A 19,901-nucleotide genomic window follows, 5' to 3' on the forward strand; every position below is an offset into this window, starting at 1 on the left:
AAAAAAAAAAAAAAAAAAAAAGAAAAAAAAAAAAAACAACCAAACCCATTATCTATCTCCACCCAAAGAACAACTTTTCCTGCAGGTAATATGGAACAAAAACATGAAAAACTGGATATTCTCTCTTACTAAAACATTATGAACTTAAGTCTAAGACTGAGTAGCTACCAAAGTGACCTCCTTATCAGGCCTATGGAAGACACATATCTGAGCGAACTGTAAGGCAATATAACAGAAATTTCAGCCTATTTCCATACACCATTGCTTTTTCTCCTAAGCCTCCCTCCTCCAAAACCTCCATACGATTTCAAGAATAACCGTACAGATGCAGTACTAACGGCCTGGTCATGGCCATAAGCGTGACGGGTCTAACACGCATTTCCCACAAACACCCGTCAAGAGCTTTAAGAAAGCCCCGAGAGGGAGTCGGGGACCCTCCTGCCGCCACGGCAGCTCCTCCAGGCTCCGGATCCCAGGGAGAGGCCTGCGGAGGAAGGAGAACATGTGGCACGCAGGCAGCCGCTCACTTCGCCTTCTGGCGGAGGAGGAAGGCTTCATTCAAACTCCGAGGCCAGCGCCGAGCAGCGCCCAGGCCGCGGGCAGCACGTTCCGCAGCGGCCCCCACCGCCGGCCGCAGCTTTCACCAAGCCCCGGCCGCCGCCTCCCGCCCCGGCCCGCTTGCGGCTCCCCGGGCCCCGTGGTCCCCCAGGAGGCCGCCCTCACGCGGAGTGCCCCCGGCCCTCCCTTCACAGCCGCCGCCCCGCACGACGAGCCGCGGCACCAGGCGAGAGGGACCCCGCGGTGCCCCCGGCGGGCCAGGGAGGCGCTCGGCTCCTGCCCCCTCGGTGACGGGGCTCGGGCCCCGCAACCTCCGTCCCCGGCCCCGAGCTCTCGGCGGCCGCCCGGACCGCGGCCCTCCCCCGGCCACATGGCGGTGCCGGCACTCACCCCGCTCGCGGCCCGCGTCGCCCCGCGCTCCTTAGCGCCTCGCCGCCATGTTAGAGCTGGTGCGGCACGGACTGCGTCAGTGGAAGGAGAGGGCGGGAGGGGACGACCCCGGGGGCGGCGCGGCGGAGCGGGGCGCGGAAGCAGGAGAGGCGGCGGCCGAGCCTCCCGGGGCTGGGAGAGGCGCGGGGTGCGCAGGTACCGGCCGCGCGGAGCAATCCCCGGTGGCGGGGACCGCTCGGAAGGAGCCCGAGCGGTTGGGGGAAGGGGCGCCCGCCCCCTCCAGCTCGTCAGCGGCGCTCCGCCCGCCGCCTCCACCCCCCTCAGCCGGGCCGGGCCTGGCGGGAAGGAGAGCAGGCCGTGAGGGGCAGGCGGCGCGCCGGCACCAGCTGCGGCCTTCCCCTCTGGACGCAGCTGAAGCGGCGGTTCGGCCAACGGCCCGGGAAACGGCCGGGATTTGGGACAGTACAGAGCTCCAAACGCCCCCGGGAGCCGCTGCAGCAGTGCCTGGCGCGTGGAGCGAGGGGCTGTTAAAACTAAAAAGGAAATTATCGCGTAGAAAAATGTCCCTGATCTTAACCTGTGTGTTTACGCTGCCATTCAAGCCGTGTCAGTCTGCAATAGAAACAGAAGCTTTCTTGCTCTGTACGTACGGAGTTTGTGAGTACGGGGTTTGTAGTCGCGTGTAATGGGAAGGGAGGATGCAAGTCCTGTGGTAAGATGCTGAGTAGCCTGTTGAAAGCAGGAATATACTCTTCTCCTTCCAAATTTCTAACCAAAATTAAAATAATAATATGATTTTTAAAAAGATAAACCAAACACAAAGGAGAGATTGACTTGTGAGTCAGGAAGTCCTGAAGTAAGAAGAGTACTACATGGTGAATCAACACCGGCTTCAATAGGCTTTGGTACAAGGCTTTCTTCCTCTAAATGCCCTGCTTAAAATGTAAAAAAATTTATCTAGCCTCTTCAATTTGCTTTAGACATTCTTAATTGATTAAATAATTGATTCCATCCAAATGCACTTGGCAAGTCAAAAGTAACAAATTCAGCATCTTTTAAAAGGAAAGTCCATATGATTTGCAGAAGTCACCTCCTTGCGGATAAGATGTACTTTTAAAGGGGTGTGTGTTTGGTGGCCCTGCTAGGCAGGGGGGTTGGAACTACATGATCCTTGAGGTCCCTTCCAACCCGGGTGATTCTGTGATTCTGTGATTCTGTGAAAGGGGAGATCAGATTTCCTAGAGTTAAGTGAGTTTGCACAGGGGTAAGTGCTGCCCTGAGATCCCCACAGGGCTCAGGTCCTCCCTGTCACTTACGTGTGTATGTGTCCCTGCAGTCTGCCGCCCAGGCCATCTGCATTTTACTATTTTACTAGTTTGAGGGAGTTCCGTATTTGTAAGCATCCAATATTTGAGGTGTAACAGCGGAGGAGACAAAACCAAAGCTGCAAAACAGCCAATCAATCACCAGATAATACTGGCTGTGATTTCAGATAGAATGATAGCAGCCTGAGGCCATGCCATAGAAAGTTTGAAGGATAAGTGAGCACTGTGAGCTTGGCATTACCATTGCCTCAAATCAGTTGATGCTGACTAACCGCATCAGCAGATATTGGATGGTATTTGTTATTTTCACTGGTGGTAGAGAAGATACAGAGAGATTTGGAACTGTTTGTATGCAAATATAAATCACATACATGTCACAATATGTTAGATTTGTGTTCCAGAACTTGATGTTTGATCTATGTCCCAAAACTTGTAATTTAAAACTTATCTTTTTTTGCGAAGTATAAGAAAATACAGCTTACAAATACGGTAATGTGAATTAATCATAATGTTTCATTATGTATAATGTTACTGCATAGGGCTGCAACAAGTCAGGAGGAAATTCTTTCCTCAGAGGACAGTGAGGCCCTGGCACAGCTGCCCAGAGGAGCTGTGGGTGCCCCATCCCTGGGGTGCTCAAGGCCAGGTTGGATGGGGCCGTGGGCAGCCTGCAGCAGGGCGTGGGACTGGGTGGGCTGCAAGGTCCCTTACAATCCCAGCCATTCTGTGATTGATCTGTATGTTCAGTACAGCGAAGCCAAATACCAGAGTTTCACTCTTGAACATCAGACCAATGTGGGTTTTTTGGACAGAGATGATGTTCCCCCCCTCAAAGTACATTATATAAAAATGGTACTGATGTGACCTTGGAACTTTATAAATATCCGTTTACTTTGCTTGGAAGGTCTGACCCTTCTCCCCGCTCCTGGCGTTTCCCGACAGCCACGGGGCCATAGCATGGCAGGGATGAGCGGAGCGCAGGGGCTCCATATGAGCGAGGGGTACCGTCTGTGGCTTCGCAAAAATGCCAATTGAGGCCTTCTCAAACGATGCTCTGCGGATGTGAGGATGCCTTACAAGTTGCAGACAAGGCTGGTTCTTCCATTTCCTTACTAAATCACGTTTTTCTCTGAGTTCGGCACCCAGCCGTTCCACCGGCGCTCCCTTACGCCAGCGCTAAGCCGACCGTAAGCCGCGGGGCCGCCCCAGGTCCCAGGCACCGCCCCGGCCGCTCGGCTCGGCGGGCCGCCCTTCGGAGCCGCCACCTCCCCGCCCTCCGCTCGGCCCCCCTGCACCGCCCCCGCGGCTCTTCGGCGGCGGCAGCGGTACGTGCGGGATGGCGGCGCCGGGCCGGGGCCGGGCCGCTGAGGGCGGCCTTCCCTCGGGCCCCGGGTAGAGGGAGGCACCGCGGGACTCAGGCCGATGCTGGGAGTTGGGCTCGGAGCTTCCCGCTGCCCCCCTTCCCCTTACACGCGGCCGCGGCCGAGGGAGCGCTGGGCTGCGGCTGCGCGGGGCCGCTCTCCGTGCTGCCGCACGATCGGCGTGTGTCCCAGTCTTCCTCGGTGAGCGGAGGTTTTCTGGGCTTTCTGTGGTTTGTAATGCAGTTTTGAGAAAGCTTATTGAATTTCCACCGATATTAAATATCTTCTTGTGCTTTTAGTTTATATTCTGCACAGTAAATAGAAGACAGAAGTGGTTGTTGAGGGAGGTATACATTTCCCGGTTTGAATCTGTGTGTTTCTAATTTTCAAAACACTTGGCATTTTTCTTCGGTTTCTTTTTATAAGACGTTAAAATAAGTTACAGCTTAAGATCGTGTAGATTTGTGACAAATCCCTTGCATCTGCTGAATGCTTTCCAGAAAGAGGGCTGGGAACCGGCCTGCAGGTTGTTCTGCATTGCTGTCCCTGCTCCCAGCTGCTAGCACAGGGGAAGAAGACCATTCACTCATTTTGACGGCTCTGTATTGTAGCCTCTGTTTAAAAGCCATTGGTACAACCACTGATGATTGCTGCTTTTGGCTATCATCACTGGGCATGTTTGGTTCCGTGCATATGCATCTATGCAGCATTTGTTAATAACTTGAGAAATGTGGAGGATTGGCAGTCTTGCAACAGTTGCCAGCTTAGGACTTAAGATTTTATTGAAGATTGCTCAGTTGTGATTTAACAGTGACTTGATCGTCCTTTGGTCTGTGTTTCACTTTGTTTAATCCACTTTATGAAATAAGGGGTCCTCCCTACTTCTAACAGCGTGTATCTGTGTCATTAGATGGAAAGATCAAACTTCTTATGGACACTGCATGGAATAAATAGCACCATATAAATTTTCCCAGATAAATTTGTTTGTAAGCACAAGGAATGAAGCAGGCAGAAGCAATAAAAGCACTAAAAGAGGGAATATAAAGCAAATTCATTATTAAAAAATTACTGTGTAATAGCTGGAAAAATGTGTACCTTTTTGCATGCTTTCATTTTGCACAGGGAAGAAAGTCATGTTATGAGGCATCATAAGTTAAAATTGTTTAGAGCTCAGGAGCTTGTGCTCACTCACTTCCTTTTACCACTAACAGTTGCATTTCCTTTGAGCCCCCTGTTGGCATCATGGAGCAGCTTCCGTATGAAGGCAAGTCTCAGTGACCTGTGCCCTCCTTGCACATGAAAAAGCCCATCTTTGCCTTCTCAGTATAAGCATAGCAGCAGGTGCATTTTTGGGGTAGCTTTTTAAATATGGAAGTATTTTTTAAATTTATTTAGAAAGTTATTACCAGAGGTAATAACTTTTCTTAACACTTCTGGGTGTTTTGATATTCTTTGTTCACTCTCAGAAGAATTCAAAGCATGGATTTTTTTTTAAGCTTACATTAACTACTACATTAAAAGGCAGATACATCAATTTTTAGCTAGGATTTATGACTGTGTCTAACTGCTTTAATTCTGTCTCACTACAGGTACCTCAGAACTGAGTTACCAGTATAGTGACCATACAGGATGAAAAGAAAAGAAGTGCCCATTTTTCAGATGCCAAAGTTTGTTCCGTGAAACAGTATTTTGCTGTGAAAAATGAAAGAATCTTTCTAGACACTGTTAAAGGTAGCTGATGGACTTAGAAAAATGCTTTGTTTGAGGCAAGTTTGCTTGTCTGCACTGAGACATTACCAAGCCCGAACTCTGAGCAACGATCTGCTTCTGAGCCAGATAAATAACTGTACCCATGAAGATGAAGTGTTCAGCCTTGTTGGCAAGAACAAGGCCAGGCTTTCTGAAAAGCATGTGGGGATTGCATTGAATGTGTTATGGCAGTTGCAGAAGAAGAAGCCACTTCTCTTAAGGACTTCTGACTATGTAAGAAATCACTCCCAGTTTCTAACTCTTTGCTTTTTAGCAGAAAACAAAGTAGAACACATGGATAATGAGGCAATAGTGGACGCTCTGTATAGTATACTGAGGTAAGCAGTATTATGTTGATATCCACATCTATACATTGTGCATCTGGTAATAAGAAGAGGGTGTTTTTGGAGTAACAGCTCAACTGTAAGGAAATCTAACTTCCTGTGCCAGATCTGAGTTTTGTACTCCTGATAAATAGAATTATGATTATGAATGCATAAATGTTTATGATGTGTTTTTGGGTACATTTGTTTGATTGGAAGGAGCAATAGAAATGTAAAGCATGATAAATAATGGGAAGACATTTTTCTCTTCGATGTATTTCTTTTACTCTCTTAAGCAATCTTTCAAACTGCTGTGACATTTTTGACTTTTCTGAAGGCTCAGTGTGGAAAGCCATGATTCCTTGGCAGGAGCGCTCGTTACAGAGGCGTGGAAAAGATTGGAAAGGCAAGTACTGAACTAGTATGCTTTGTGAAAAGTGTAAGTTGTAGCTGTGGTTTGCTTCACACAGGGCTACCCTGGCTTCTCAAAGAGTATTGACTTCTGGATTGCGTAGGGTTTCGTACACACAATACGCTTCCTTATAAAATACCTGAGCATTTTGTCTGAGTTCAGGATATCACCGTGTCACAGGAAATGTGTAAATATTTTGTTCCCGTTTTGTAATTTGAATGTTACTTACAATTTATACAGTTGTTGAATTAGATTTTTGCCTTCAGTTATTTACCTTTTATTTCTAGTGAATATTCTGTCTTTGTTTGATGTCTTCACAGCCTTAGTTTACCAGCTTTGTCTAAATTTGCACTGTGTTTACACAAGCAGCGCAGACATTTTAGTCCCCTAACTGGCAAAATAGCACATCTTGTGGACACAAAACTGGATTACGTACAGGATATAAGGTAAGTGTCAAAGAGAAACTGAGTAGTGTGGGAAACAATATGTCACAATTACTGTTTTGGGTGAGGTTTTTTTTGGTGGTTTTTTTTTGATTGAACATTTTCAGTTTTTTTCAGTTGAAGGTTAATTCAGTTTGGGGTTTGTGGAAAAGATGTGATTTGTGCATTGGTTTTCACGAGAAAGTTTACTCAGGTTAAAACAATATCCCAATTATTTTTTGAAGAATTTATTTGTGACCAATCTAAGTGCCTAACTAAAACTAATGTTTCACTTAAAGTGGAATAAAAGATATTCCTTCAATCTGATTCTAAATTTCTTCTGAACTTTTCTGAGAATATACAGGTCATTTCACCAGATGTCTGTTTTCCTTGAAGTTAGTAGTTTCTCTGTTGTGAAACGATGAATAGTGATGAGGAATCTTAAAACAAATCTGTTTTTATTTATCTTCAGAGCATTTTTTGTCAAGGTGAATCAATCAGTTCTTTTGGTAATGTGTCTGTTACATTATCCTGATGCTAACATTGAGTTGAATCATAGAATCACAAAGGTTGGAAAAGACCTCCAAGACCATCCAGTCCAACCATCCACCTACCACCAGTATTTCCCTGCTAGAACCATGTCTCTTAGTACAAAAGAAGAACCGTAGGCAAAAAAAGTCCAAGCTTATTTTTCTTGCCTCTTTTCTCCCTGGGCAGTTACAGCAAATGCTGCTCTTTTTTCCCCCTGCCTTTTCCAGCACCATCAGTCTCCATTTATTTATTCATTTTTGGACACACAGAGCCAGCTTATGAAATTAACTGAATGAGTGAGACCGCATTTCTTTACAGAACTGACTCTTGTTTGTCTGAAGTTATCCTGTTAGGAAGGGATTTTTTCCTTTAGGATTGATGGTGACTCTTCTCCCTGTTCTGTCTTCTGGCAATTGTTTGGCTTTCTTTAATTTTTCACCGAAGATTAAAGATCTTTTTGCAAATTTAAATGAGACATCACAGGAGTTTGCCTTAGTCAAGCGGTTTTACACGAACAACTTTGTAAGAGTTGAAAAATCCCAATCGTTTCAGTAATTCTCTAAAAGCACAATTTTTAAGTTATTTGAACAAATGCTTTTTGCTGAGCTATTTTTTGTAGATTAGATTCTGAACTCCTTGTGGCGCCGAAGCCAGCAACATCCTAACTAACATTCCTTTATTTGGCTAGTTTATTTGAGAACTCTAAAATGTGTTGCTTAACTGTGTTCAATGTATAAGCTTAAAGTCTTTTGAATTTTTTAGGATCTTGTCAGTTTTGATGATCAGTGTATCTGGTGTCATCTCACGGAGTTTTCAGGACCGATTACTACAGAAGGTGGAACAACTATTGGGAGAAGAAGTCCATTTCAACTATGCCAAAAGAATTGTACAGTTTCTTCAACTTAGTAAACTGGCATATCCTTCTTTGCTAGAAAAATGCAACAAGGTTTTCTTAAAAAGCACCTCTCATCTTGATTTAGACAATATTAGTCTTATTTTTGGACTGTATGAACAGCTGGGTTTTGACAGTGCAGAGTTCTGCCTCATTGCTAAACAGCTGCTGTCTGAATCAATAGATGATTACCATGATCCTGAATCTTTTGCAAAATTATTTTTTGTTCTTGGGCCTATGGCTGGGTCCAAGGTAAGAGAAAGGTAAGATTCTTAACAGGCATTATTTTTACATAGTCTTTCATGGAAATTGAAAATCTGTTGGTGTTTTGGGGAATTTCTGAGCATATCTGTGACATCTGATGATTAGGTTTTCTACTCCTAACTTTATAGCAATGAACTGTTTCATTACAGAAAGCAATTTGTTTTGAAACAGTTGTGTAGGAAGTTGTATCAAGTAACTAAGGTGCATGGGAATACTGTTACTCAAGACCATCTTGTTACTCTGTCTCCTATTATTTCCTTGTACTGTGGGTAGTGGTAACAAACTTTTTGCCTTTTTCCTGAGAAATATATGCAATAGTGTGTATTACATTTTTTCCTTTTAAGATCTGCAGTAGCTGAAACTACAAGATTGGAATCTTGTCCTATCCCAGTGTGGTGTACAAAATCACAGAATTGTAGAGGTTGGAAGGGATCCCTAAGGTCATTGAGCCCAAACCCCAGGTCACTGAGTCCAGCCCCTAAGCCCACCATATCCAGTATGAAAGGGTGGCAGCAGGGAATCCTCCAGCATTAATGTAGCGATTGGAGCCCTGTATTACATTGCAGATCTTGGTCTGCCTGCATTTTTGTGCCACAAAATCCTGGTATTGTTCATGGCTCTCTTGGAGCCTTAGGCAGAATTTATTGTATTAGTTATGATTAGCAATGTTTTCAGACTTTACTTCAGTAGCATTTCCTGCTCTTCAAATCTCTGGGTATTCTTTACCATAACTTACACAATAAATTATTTTCCTTACAATAAGTTTAGCCAGTTTAACTGGCCAAAACCTTTTCCTAGATCTTTTTGTCGTTTTCATGAAAGTGAAAATGAGGCAGCACAAGTTATTAGCCTTATTTGCCCCAGAATCGGTTCAATTCATATTTGATTTTGCGATTTGTCGCTTGCTGGTTGGTGGTGAATTTTTATTTTTGACTACTTTCAGAAGTGTTGGAATCAGTATCCTGATTTAATACATTTGCATCTTTGTGTGTGCCATGCTGTTCAGAGGAATGGTTCATAAGATAGAACTGTCTAGTTGGGGAGAATCTGTTTTCCTGTATTTCATGAGGTAGTCTGTTGTTCTTTCCCTCTTTCAGACAAAGAATATTGTTACAATCTTTGCTGTGACTTTTCAGCAGTTTTTCTTTGGAAAATAAATTCTTTCTTCTCATTAGGTTGCTAACAACTGCAGCACTCATTGCAGAAGGATTTAGCAGTCATCAAGCATTAGTGATACTGAAGACAATGCTGAAAATGAAATGTAGACATTCTCACCTGCTTGAAAAGTAATTTTTTAAAGACTACAAAGTAATTGTGTTCTATAGTTATAGATGAATGTATTAAGAAAAAGTATGTGGTATACTTTGGGAGTGGGGACTGTGTCGCATACAAACACGTGCAGTCTGTGCATGTTACCTGTTACAGACTTCAGAATATCACAGGTTGACCCTGAAGTGATTGAGTAATTCAGGAATTTCACAGAAGGGCATTTCATTTCTAGCAAATTAGTGGAATATAGCTTTTAGCTTTTTTACTATTATGTGATCTCTTTTGTGTGAACTTAGCCTGTGAGAATCACTGTAAACTGCTGAGACAAATGAGAATATAGTAAGTTGCAGAGAGTAAACCCTGTCTAGCTGTCCTGTTACTAATGTGAGTTGTTTCTTCAAAAGTTATTGTGCCCTAACTTGAACTACTAAGTCTTTAAGAACTTAAGCCAGATTCTCTGCAATTGTAAACTGAACAACAAAACTGAGGTGGAGAAGAGTGCAGATGTATATAATCGTCTATTTAGTTACTGTGCAATATGGGGAACCCCTTCTTCATTTGAGGTGTTGTGTTCTGCAGTATCTTTTGCATTAGCATAATACCATGTCATCTTTTTCTGTTTGTATTCAGAATGGTTTCTGTTCTGCATAGACACTTGGATGGCTATCACGTATTGCAGTTGGTAAAGTTAACACAGTGCTTGGTGTTGTTGCATTGCCATGATCAGGAGTTGTTTGCCAAGCTGAAAATGTTGTTATTTGGGTAAGTGTTTGTTTTTGAGAATTCGTTTTCTTATTTAATTGAAGTATTACACAGTAGTCTAGTTAATATGTTAAATGACAAGCTAAAATGTTTTCCTCAAATATGATAAAGTAACAAGCTATTACAATGATTTAATTTGATTAAATACATAAATCAAAGGATATGAAATGGGTTTTATCTTGGCTGTAGATCTAGTAGTATCTACTAATAAAAGTGTTACCTTTTAAAACACTATTTTTCCCCCTCCACTGGCTACTGCAACACAGAGACATTGAATAGGAAATTTTGGCTGATACGATGTAGGTAGGGCATGTATTAATCTCTTTTTTTGATACTTGAAGATACTTGAAGCAGTCAGTGAAAAGTAACTAAGGATGTCATGGTTGGAACAAGTGAAAGTATAAAGCAGAAATACTATTCTACAGAACAAAGAACTTTCTAGTTAGTTCTCATTGTTGTGAAGAGATCTGCCACCACTGCTTTCACTTTTTGTGGAAATTATCCTTGACCTAGGAACCTACAAACTCAGTTAACAAAGGGCAGAACTTCCTTAGTAAGTGCTTCTGTGCTCTCAGTAACACTTCAAGCCTCACCAGCTAAGATGCTCACTGTCATCTTCCTCTTTTTGATTTGAATGTTAGAAGGAAGAAATTAATGTTGAAATGAAAAAAAACCCACTTAAATAGTCACTGTCTGTGTGAATTTTGTGCCCCTGATTTTGTGTTTCTTTCATTCTTGAAACAATGTACTACTATTGCCTTTTCAAATAGAACTTAGGTGCAACCCTGCCTGTGGCAGGGGCTTTGGAACTCAATGATCCTTGAGGTCCCTTCCAGCCCAGGCCATTCTATGGTTTTATGAGTTCATTTGCTGTCTAAAAAAAAAAAGAAAAAAAAAAAACAAACAAAAATAAGCAAATGTTTGCACTCTGTTGATATCAATGGTCTGTTTTTCTTTTTGTCTCTTTTCAGTTTTCTAAAATCTAGTGTCATACCTGCTGATACTGCTGCAATAATTCGCACACTGGCCATGCTTCCATCCTCTCAAGTGGAGGAAATCATTATAAACAAAGCAACAGCAGTTCTACCTCAGTGCAAACTCCAGAACCTCAGTTGCATTGCTACAGCTCTTGTCAAATGGAATCATTATGACGAGTTGCAGTGGCAAAACACTTCTGAGCTACATGCAAAGCTTCTGCAAAAACTGAATGACTGTGGATTTCAGAGACTTCAGGAAGCCAGGAACTTAAATCTCCTGTTGGAAGAATTTACACATGTGAATGGAGAGTGGTTGCAGGAAGTCATCAGTGAGGAGGCTGTGGCTGCATGTCGACGTTTGATAGATCAAGTAACATGGGCAAATGTGTTACAGTTGTCTGTTTTTCTCATAAAAACAAACCATCGCTGTCCTTCATTACTTGACAGAATAGCATCTGTGACTGTTCAAAATATAAACAAGGTATTATAGTTTTTCTTTTGATCTACTGTATAAATTCTTCATTTAGAAAAGGACAGGTTAGTAGCAAATAGGATAGAATTCAAGCCTGGAAATCTAGACTTTTATGATTTTACCTAATTGTTTGATTGTTTCTCTTGAATTTTGATTAAACATACAACTTTTTTTTTAAGTGAGTTTACACAATTCATCTTTTCAGCTCACTTGCGGCAGTTTTACATACAGCAGTTTTTTATTGGTGGAATGAAATTGCAATTATGCAGATTTGGGCTTGGCCACTGCTTTGGGAGTAGATGTTTAAGTTACTGTAGCTGTCTCATCCTTTTCCATGATGCACACAGCTTATAATGGCTCTTCTGTTGGACCAGAAGTCATTCTAGCTCGGAATCCAGGCTTTGACAAACGTGAGAATATTTGGTTTTGTAGCAAAGACAAATGAAGGTTTTGAGATCATCTCCCTGGAACAACCATGCACAGATGCTGAGATTTTCCAGGATGAAGATAATGTTCTTTAATAGCTGTTTTTGGATCTGTCCTATGCTTTTTTTTCTGGCATTTTTAGGGATTTTGAATCTCCTAATTTTTCAAGCTTTCAAAAAAGCAATGCACTGTTAGTGATTTTATTTATTTATTTATTTATTTATTAAATAATGTAAGAATGATTGTTTAAACACATTTCCTTTCATTCCTTAAAACTGTTTCCTGAAATTTTCACTACATGTCAATTTATATTAAGAACTGTGTTCAGCATCTCCATGGATATGTGCTAAAAACGGTTTGGTGTGGCTCTGCACAGAAAGGTGCATTCCTAGAACTTTTTCTTGTTCTGCATCCTTCTTGAGTTGGCGGACTTGAATAGCGCAGTGCTAGGAGCACTGAGCACTTCTCCTGGGCATTGATAAATGTTTTTCAGAGAAAAATTCACAGTGCCTCAAAGAGTTTTTTCACTCTAGCTCTTTCAGCATTCGTCTTTCTCTTTGTCCACTTAAAGCTGTTGTATTTCCACATGTTACTTTGCACTTTCTTCTCTTTTTTCTCTTTTCCTTTCTTACGTTCCTGTTCAGTCAGCATTAGGTCAACTGTAATCCTTTGTGTTCAGGTTTTCATTTGATCATATTAAACGTTCCTTTTACCTCTTTACAGTATAGTCACATCGCATGGCAAATATATTTTTTGTTAACCATTCTTGTGTGGATCTCCTCGATAATCTGTGTTTTGGGTCACAGTCACTGTTTCTCAATGTGTTGCCCTCTTTCCTCTCCCTCCCTCCCCCAAATTAGGAACTGATGTAAAAGACATTCTGTTTTGTCTTGTGACAGTGTAGCTTATAAAACAAGCAAAAAGAAACCATTGGATGGGAAACCTTTTAAAAATCTTAAAGTCTAAGCACAGAGTAACACTTGGATCATCTTCATCTAACAGCTTTTGATTTTTAACCATAGTTGCAATTTTAATGACTTGTGCATTTTATTATTTTTATGTTTTTGTCTACCCGAAAAAGTACTTCATCATTAGGTTTCCATATTCTAAATAATTTATAAAATCCTTTTTACTACAAAACAATTTTAGAATACTTTTCAACAGCTCAACTTAGGATCTGTTTTTTCCCCAGATCCACCCACTGGAAATGTATTTCATTCTCTATCTTTTCTCTGTTCTGAACTATGATCCTCCTGCCAATGAAGAGTTCTTTCAGAGTTGTATCCAACATCTGACTTCTAATTTGAGTAAGTATATTAGAAGAACATGGGCTGAGTGCCGCTGAAACATTTTGTTTGTACTTGACAAAACTGTGTGTGTGATGGCATTTTTTAAGCCAAGTGAAAAAACGTGTCTGTGTGCTCTGTGAAATTAAAAGTATATTTCTGTGAGGTTTTCTGGCTTCATTTCACTCTTTACAAAGTGCTGTTTGTACAGGACCAGCAAACTATCTTGAGCATAGTATAACGAAGCTGAAAAGTCTGATTAATGTTCTGTAATGTCATTGAAAATAATTGTTTTGGCATTCCCCAGAGAATCATTACTTGGGAGCAGGACATATTTTAGAGCTCACCAAAAATGCCTAAGTTGTAGGGAAAAATGTGTAGATCTAATTGTGGAATTAGCTTTTTTTTTTTTTTTTTTTTTAATGTTAAGATAGACTTGGGAAGCAGAAAAGCATTACAAAAGTCCTTTCAATGCCCTGTAGTGTTAATATGGATTTCTGTTTCATTTCTAAAGGTTGTTTTGAAACTCATCACTTGGTGCTGCTGGGTTACATTTTGGCAGTGGCTGGGTATTTTCCTCCAGCTCTCATAAAGACAGTATTTGATGTTTCTTTCCTAAGCAGATTGGATGCTCAACTTGAAGGTAAATATCTAGCTCTGATGAATTGAGTTATGTGACATTTGGTATAAAATGGAGTTGTGGTCGTGTGTAACTTGAGAAGTAGACTGTACATCATTTGGTCTTCTGGAAAGACTGCTCTGTATGATCTAGTTAGTATTTGAATGCTAAAAGGGAAGGAATAAACAAAATCTTATGTTAGAAGTGCTGGCATATATTACGGATGATGTTGCCAGATAAGTTCACTCTAAAAAAAATTATAGTCAGTTTATTGTACTTGGTATATTTAATTTTAATGGAAATAAAATTACCTGAATATAGTATTATTATAAGAAATTGTTGCAGTCCAAAGCTCAAGAAATAATGTGGAATTCTGGTCTGAAAAAAATGTGCACCACCGGACTCTACTTCCAAAATAAGAGATTGAATGCTTGTTTGACTGTTCCTTGTCCTTGTTTGCTACTGATGTGCTGTTGCCATTTTGCCATCAAAAGATAAATGCTGAGAATTTAAATCACTGCTTTCTTTTGTCATGCTATTGCTCTTAATATTGAGCTTTTTTTTTTTTTTCTTTTTTTCTGTAGGGGATTCAGTGAAGCGTTCTAAAATTGTGTAGCATGAATTTTATAAGTGCCATAGTATAAGGCTACTGTATTTTTTGTAAATGATTCAGAAGTATCCATCTACTTGATTATAATGGATTTTTCACTTTACAGTTCACACTTTTTTCTATGTTGTTTAATTTAGTCCTGTCTGATACCTTGAGGCAGAGGGTCCGCGCGCAGCTTATGAAACTGAACAGAGCAGTCTGTCTGGAATGTCCGGAGTTTCACATCCCTTGGTTTCATGAGCACTATTTCCAGCGTGTCTCGTGTAAAGGTAAATCGTTGAGGAGAGCTGCCCTTGTTATTGTAATAGTCTGTTTTCAGCAGTCTGCTAGGCACTTGTTCTAAAACTGCTGGGCTGACACTAGCACACAATAGAAGCCCAGAAAGGCCATTATACACTGAAACCATGTTCTTCGAAAGTGTGAACACTTACTAAGTGTAAAACAGCAAGGCAATTCTTCCCAGGAGAATGGATATACTGGAGAGGAGGTATTTATATGTAAGAAATATGATCTAAACAAAATACAGCTGGTGTATATGACATGGAGGATGGTGTAAGAATTGAGATAATTGAGATTGTCTACTGGAGGAGATGCTGTATTTTCAGAATGGAACACTGATGACTTAGCCATTAGGAAGCTAAACTGCTGTCATCTTCAAAAGAGTTAAGGTTCATCAAGGGTGTGAGATGGAACGGTCAGGTGTTCAGCCTCATAGATGTAGCAGCTGAGAACTTTCAGAACAACAGTGATCTCAGGAAGTCTAGCTGATGCAAACAGAATGTCTCCTCCGTTAATTCTTATGGTATTAATTCTGCTTTGCTATCTGTCAGACCAATCTGCTTTCTAATCTTTGAGAATGAAGATGTTTAATGGAGCAAGGTATTAAGCAATCTGCAACATGTGGAGAAATAACAGCAGACTATGCCTGCAATGGATGCAAAATTATTAAATACTTATTTAACAGTCTAATCATAATTTTAAAAAAATTCAATTGATTAAACTTGCAACCAAAGTGCTTGTGGGAAAACAGGGATGGAAATTCTGGATTTGCAGTTTGTGCTTAGTAGGTACCGGTCACTTTCTACCCAAAAGATGATGATGTGACATCTGAATTGTGATGGAATAATACCAAGGATCACTGCTTTAATTCAGTAGGCTGGCTATCAAAAGTGCAATGTCACAAGGAACTGAAGTTTCAGAACTTCAGCTGTTGTGTATTTTGACTAATTAATTCTTTATTTTGTCTTCGTAGGCATTAGCCGAATAAATCCACTGCGACAGCATGTTCACAGAATGCTGGCAGAGATCTTAGGAGGGAGCCATTATGCAAGAGTATCTGTTCTCACACCATACTACTATGAAATAGGTGAGAAGTTCCACTTTCAAGGATTGTTTTGGAGACTGCTGATAGCACAATTATCACCAAGGCTGGCAAGCCCCTGGGGCTGTCTATTTGCAGGCCACAAGATACCACAAATAAGAAATACCTGTTTTGGCAGTTTGTGTAGAATACACTTTCTAACAGTTTTGCATAATTCAGGTACAAATGTTGGATACCTCTAATGATGGTTGTCACTTAGTTTTGTCTAGAAGCAAACACTATGCTGGACAAATTATTTTCCCTTTTTCTGTCTTTTTTCATCTGTTATGTTTTCTCACAGATTTTGAATGCATTCTGGATAAAAATAAAAAGCCTCTTTCTTACATGGCTCAGAATATACTTCTGGATGATTTGAGGGGAATACACTTGAGACGTGACATCAAGGATGAAGAGAGAAAGGCATTGCCACAAGGGGCTCAGAGGTTAGTGCATGGAATTCTTACACTCTTCAAGCTTTAGATGAAATTTAGACCAAATTTTTTTGTTTTTTATGTCCTAAATACTGGATGGTACACTTGGGCTATTTATTTTTCTGTTCCTTTTTCTAGAAACTTTATTAGATTTAGCCTTTCTGTGTGTAGTGGTTTGACCCTAGCCAGCAGCTAAGCTTCCATCAACAGAATCTGGAGGGAAAAATGAGAGGGGAAAAAGAAATATCTCTTAGGTTGAGATACAGACAGTTTGATTAGTGAAGAAGGTTTGTTTGCTTGTTTGTTTGTTAAATAAAAGAAAAATGAAGTGATGGAGATGCAACCACTTATCACCAGCAGACCAAGTGCAGCCAGCTGCCAGACAATGACTAATTTGGAAAAAAAAGCCCAGTTTATTGAGGAGCATGATGTTACACGGTATGGAATAGTGCTTTGGCCAGTTGAGGTCAGCTGTCTCAGCTGGTCCCTTCCTAACCTCTTGCCAAACCCAGTCTACATTCTGTGGGGGCAGAGTGAGACACAGAAGGTCTTGATTGCTGTGTAAGCAGCATGTAGGAACAGACAAAACACAGGTATGTTATCAACGCTCTTTTGGTTACCCATCTAAAACGTAGCACCATGTTAGATGTTACGAAGAAAATTAAATCCACCTCAACCAAATTCAGTACAATAGAGCAGATAGAGATTCTTGAAATATGTATTTTATTACACTGGAATACTCTGACCTCTTCTAATGCAATCCTTGGAAATGCTGGTTGCTGCTTTTGCCATTTGAACAGAGCAGAAGAAAGAAGTGCTCTTCCTAAAGTATCTCCAAATAAATGTAAGAAAAACATTTTGTCTACTTTCAGGGAGTTGTTTAACTTTCTTCTGCTATGAACTGTTAGATTTATCTAGCAGAAGTCTTCCTGCAACTGTCAATGCTGAGCTAGAAATTTTACTTTATCTGAAAGTAAATAAATTTTTCTGTTGGTTTGTTTGCAGAATTGCTTTGGAATTTCTCGATTCGAAAGCTTTTAGTAAAGATTCACGCCACCTGAAAGGAGAACCTGCCTTGAAAAAACGACACCTGGAAATTCTGGGGTATCGGGTCATTCAGGTGAGTAGCCAACAATATTTTATGTCTTCTGTTGAGTTGTGTTAATAGTGCAGATTGATGGATTTTCCTTCCAACAGCTTTAAAGACAGTTTTCGTCTGATAGCTAAAAGCACCTACTGAGTGAGAGCAATTTTTGAATTTTGAGGAGTAATTTCTAGCAATTTGTAGACTTAGTAGAACTTAACATCTCTGACAGCAGCTGCAGAAAAACTGGAGTCGAGAAGTCTTAGTGTTACCTCAGTGCAGGCAAACTAGCAATCTGAACATAGCCTGAGTAAATGAGAAAATATGAAACAAGAGTTTCAGTTCAATTCAGCAAAGATTTTCATATGAGAAAAAATTGAATGCACACTCATTGCACACTCAGAGCCAGTTATGGCAGCTTAAAGAGGGTGGTGGACACTGACTGGTTGTGGAGTGACAGTACTGTGACTGCAAAGCTAGTGACCAGTGTAAATTCCCACTCAGGAGCACAGACATATTAGGGGGCTCGTGGTGAATACTGATTCTCCCGTATAGATATATCAATACTTATATCACCTACTCTGATTTTAACTGGGAGTCTTCTATAAGCTTAAGCTTTTTTTTAATTTGGGTTTTGTTTTTTTGTTTGTTTGTTTTTTTATCCCAGAAAAAATGAACATCTTTTCTTGTGTTGCCCTGAGATTAAATGTTGGGCTACTGACACACCATTTCAGTTTGATAGTTCAGCACTGCAAACTGTTGACCTTGGGTTTTTCTCTCTTAATGGGTTTCAAAATACCTCAGGTGAAAGATGGGGTAATGGAGTTGTCATAGCCTGTATTGTATGGGTATCTGCTTTTCATCTCTGCAACTACTACTTTGTGGAAGCAAACTGACAGAAGGGCATGTGTGACAAAATATTTTAATGTGGAGAACAGTAGATCCTTTCTGTGCTGTAAGACTGTTTGTGACTTGTGTCAGGCAACATTAGCACTAAGTTTGTGTGACTTTGTTCTACAGATTCCTCACTTTGAATGGAATTCTATGGTTCTGTCCACGAAACCTGAGCAGCTTGAGTATCTGAGAAAACGTCTGTATGAAGCTCAGTGATACCAAAGATGTAATTAGAAGTAAATTTTTTTAATATACTTTGTATAACATTAAACTTCTTGTAACCCAGGAATACATGCCAAAATTTCTGTGTGAGTTAGCTGGACTAAGTCTTGCCCTAGGGCAGTGGCTGTCATGAGACTGGATCCTACATTTGTTAGGGGCTGTAAAAGGCTGGTCACAATATGCTACGAAGATGTGATTGAGATGCATAAAAGCTCCCATTTCTGGAAGCTATTATTTAAGTATATGGGTCCGTGACAGTTTTGCCATACAACTGCATTATTACCTACTGAGATTTGAGCAGATATTAAACTGTCCAAAGAAAGAGTTGGAAATACTGACTACGGAAGAGGAGGTAGCAAATAGAGTGGAAACTATGTATGTCCTCCAGCATGTGACAAAATGAGCAATAGGGATCAAACAGTCTCTCTGTACTGTGAAACTAACAAAGTGAAATGTAGATTTACTAAGAATAGGACTGCTATTACAGCCATTCTGTTTTCATCTTCTAGAGCACAGAGAATGTGGGTGACAATGTCAGGGGAGGGTGTGGTGCAGTGAGGAACCTCCAGCTGCTTGCTTTTTCTACCCTGTGATACAGCATATACAAAAGAAGGCTTGAAGCCTTTGGAATGCCTTCACAAACCTGAAAGGTAAAGTAGCTGGAGAGGTCTGGCAGTCACCCATTAACACCTGCAGTCCAGTTCAACTTGGAAGGGATAACTGAGGGATGAGGAGGAAGTACTGTTTGTGTCAGACACAAGTACCTATCAGTGACTGGATAATTTGTGAAAATGTTTGTAATTATCAGTTGGACCACTCCTTTCTAATAGTAATAAAACAAAATTAATCTACATAAGCTGCCCGTCCTGTAAATAAGAGTGCACAAAACAGCAAAATAAGGCAGAAAACTGAAACCAGAAATTGAGACTAAGAAAAGTCTTCAGAGAGTCATAAATACTACCTTGGTTACCAGTGGTGAAATTGCTTTATTTGTGGTGTTTCAAAACTATCAGCCAGTTACATTACCAGCTCCCTATGATCACGTGGAACTAGGGTTTTGTTGAGAGCTAGAAGATACTGGAACGTGGAAGGAAAAAGTGGAATAGCCAGGAGAACATTAATTGCAAAGTAATAAACTGTAGGGTGGTTATACTATTGCAGATCAGCCTATTTTCAGAAGCAGCCATGTTTGGCTATAGTTCCTACTAACTCACAATGACTGCAAGTTATGCCCCTGTTTCACATATACAACACACCTGCAT

At 40.9% G+C, this 19,901-nt stretch overlaps 2 protein-coding genes across 3 annotated transcripts in view; one reads left to right on the plus strand and one right to left on the minus strand.

Moving 5' to 3' along the window:
* PPIG (peptidylprolyl isomerase G) overlaps window positions 1-1,037 on the minus strand; it is a 26,326-nt gene extending 25,289 nt beyond the window's left edge. Inside the window, exon 1 of the mRNA XM_042822388.1 lies at window positions 949-1,037. The gene's annotated coding sequence lies outside the window, so the exon portion shown is untranslated. The remainder of the gene's footprint in view (window positions 1-948) is intronic.
* A 316-nt stretch (window positions 1,038-1,353) lies between these two features.
* Window positions 1,354-19,490, plus strand: FASTKD1 (FAST kinase domains 1). Of its 2 annotated transcripts, none has more exons than XM_042822325.1 (15): window positions 1,354-1,590; window positions 5,224-5,721; window positions 6,044-6,112; window positions 6,439-6,564; window positions 7,834-8,226; window positions 9,403-9,513; window positions 10,127-10,258; window positions 11,230-11,716; window positions 13,326-13,440; window positions 13,934-14,062; window positions 14,786-14,917; window positions 15,901-16,014; window positions 16,310-16,451; window positions 17,445-17,559; window positions 18,544-19,490. In XM_042822325.1, the coding sequence occupies exons 2-15, from the start codon at window positions 5,387-5,389 to the stop codon at window positions 18,631-18,633; spliced, it is 2,490 nt and encodes an 829-aa protein (XP_042678259.1). In that variant the 5' UTR covers window positions 1,354-1,590; window positions 5,224-5,386; the 3' UTR covers window positions 18,634-19,490. The 2 variants fall into 2 exon arrangements, with proteins under 2 accessions (XP_042678259.1, XP_042678260.1); XM_042822326.1 differs by lacking the exon at window positions 1,354-1,590 and adding an exon at window positions 3,740-3,835.
* The last annotated feature ends 411 nt before the right edge of the window (window positions 19,491-19,901 follow it).

The sequence above is a fragment of the Centrocercus urophasianus genome, unplaced genomic scaffold (assembly GCF_019232065.1).
Source record: "Centrocercus urophasianus isolate 14NV4802_14NV808 unplaced genomic scaffold, USGS_Curo_1.0 seq_20, whole genome shotgun sequence".
Lineage (NCBI taxonomy): Eukaryota > Metazoa > Chordata > Aves > Galliformes > Phasianidae > Centrocercus > Centrocercus urophasianus.

What these genes read in the sequence shown, in the direction of transcription:
- FASTKD1 (XM_042822325.1), top strand. Translation starts at nt 5,387, where the DNA reads ATGCTTTGTTTGAGGCAAGTTTGCTTGTCTGCACTGAGACATTACCAA. An exon ending in ATTGGATGCTCAACTTGAAG is followed by an intron (nt 14,063 to 14,785) that starts GTAAATATCTAG and finishes TGTTTAATTTAG; the next exon opens with TCCTGTCTGATACCTTGAGG. An exon ending in TGGGGTATCGGGTCATTCAG is followed by an intron (nt 17,560 to 18,543) that starts GTGAGTAGCCAA and finishes TTTGTTCTACAG; the next exon opens with ATTCCTCACTTTGAATGGAA.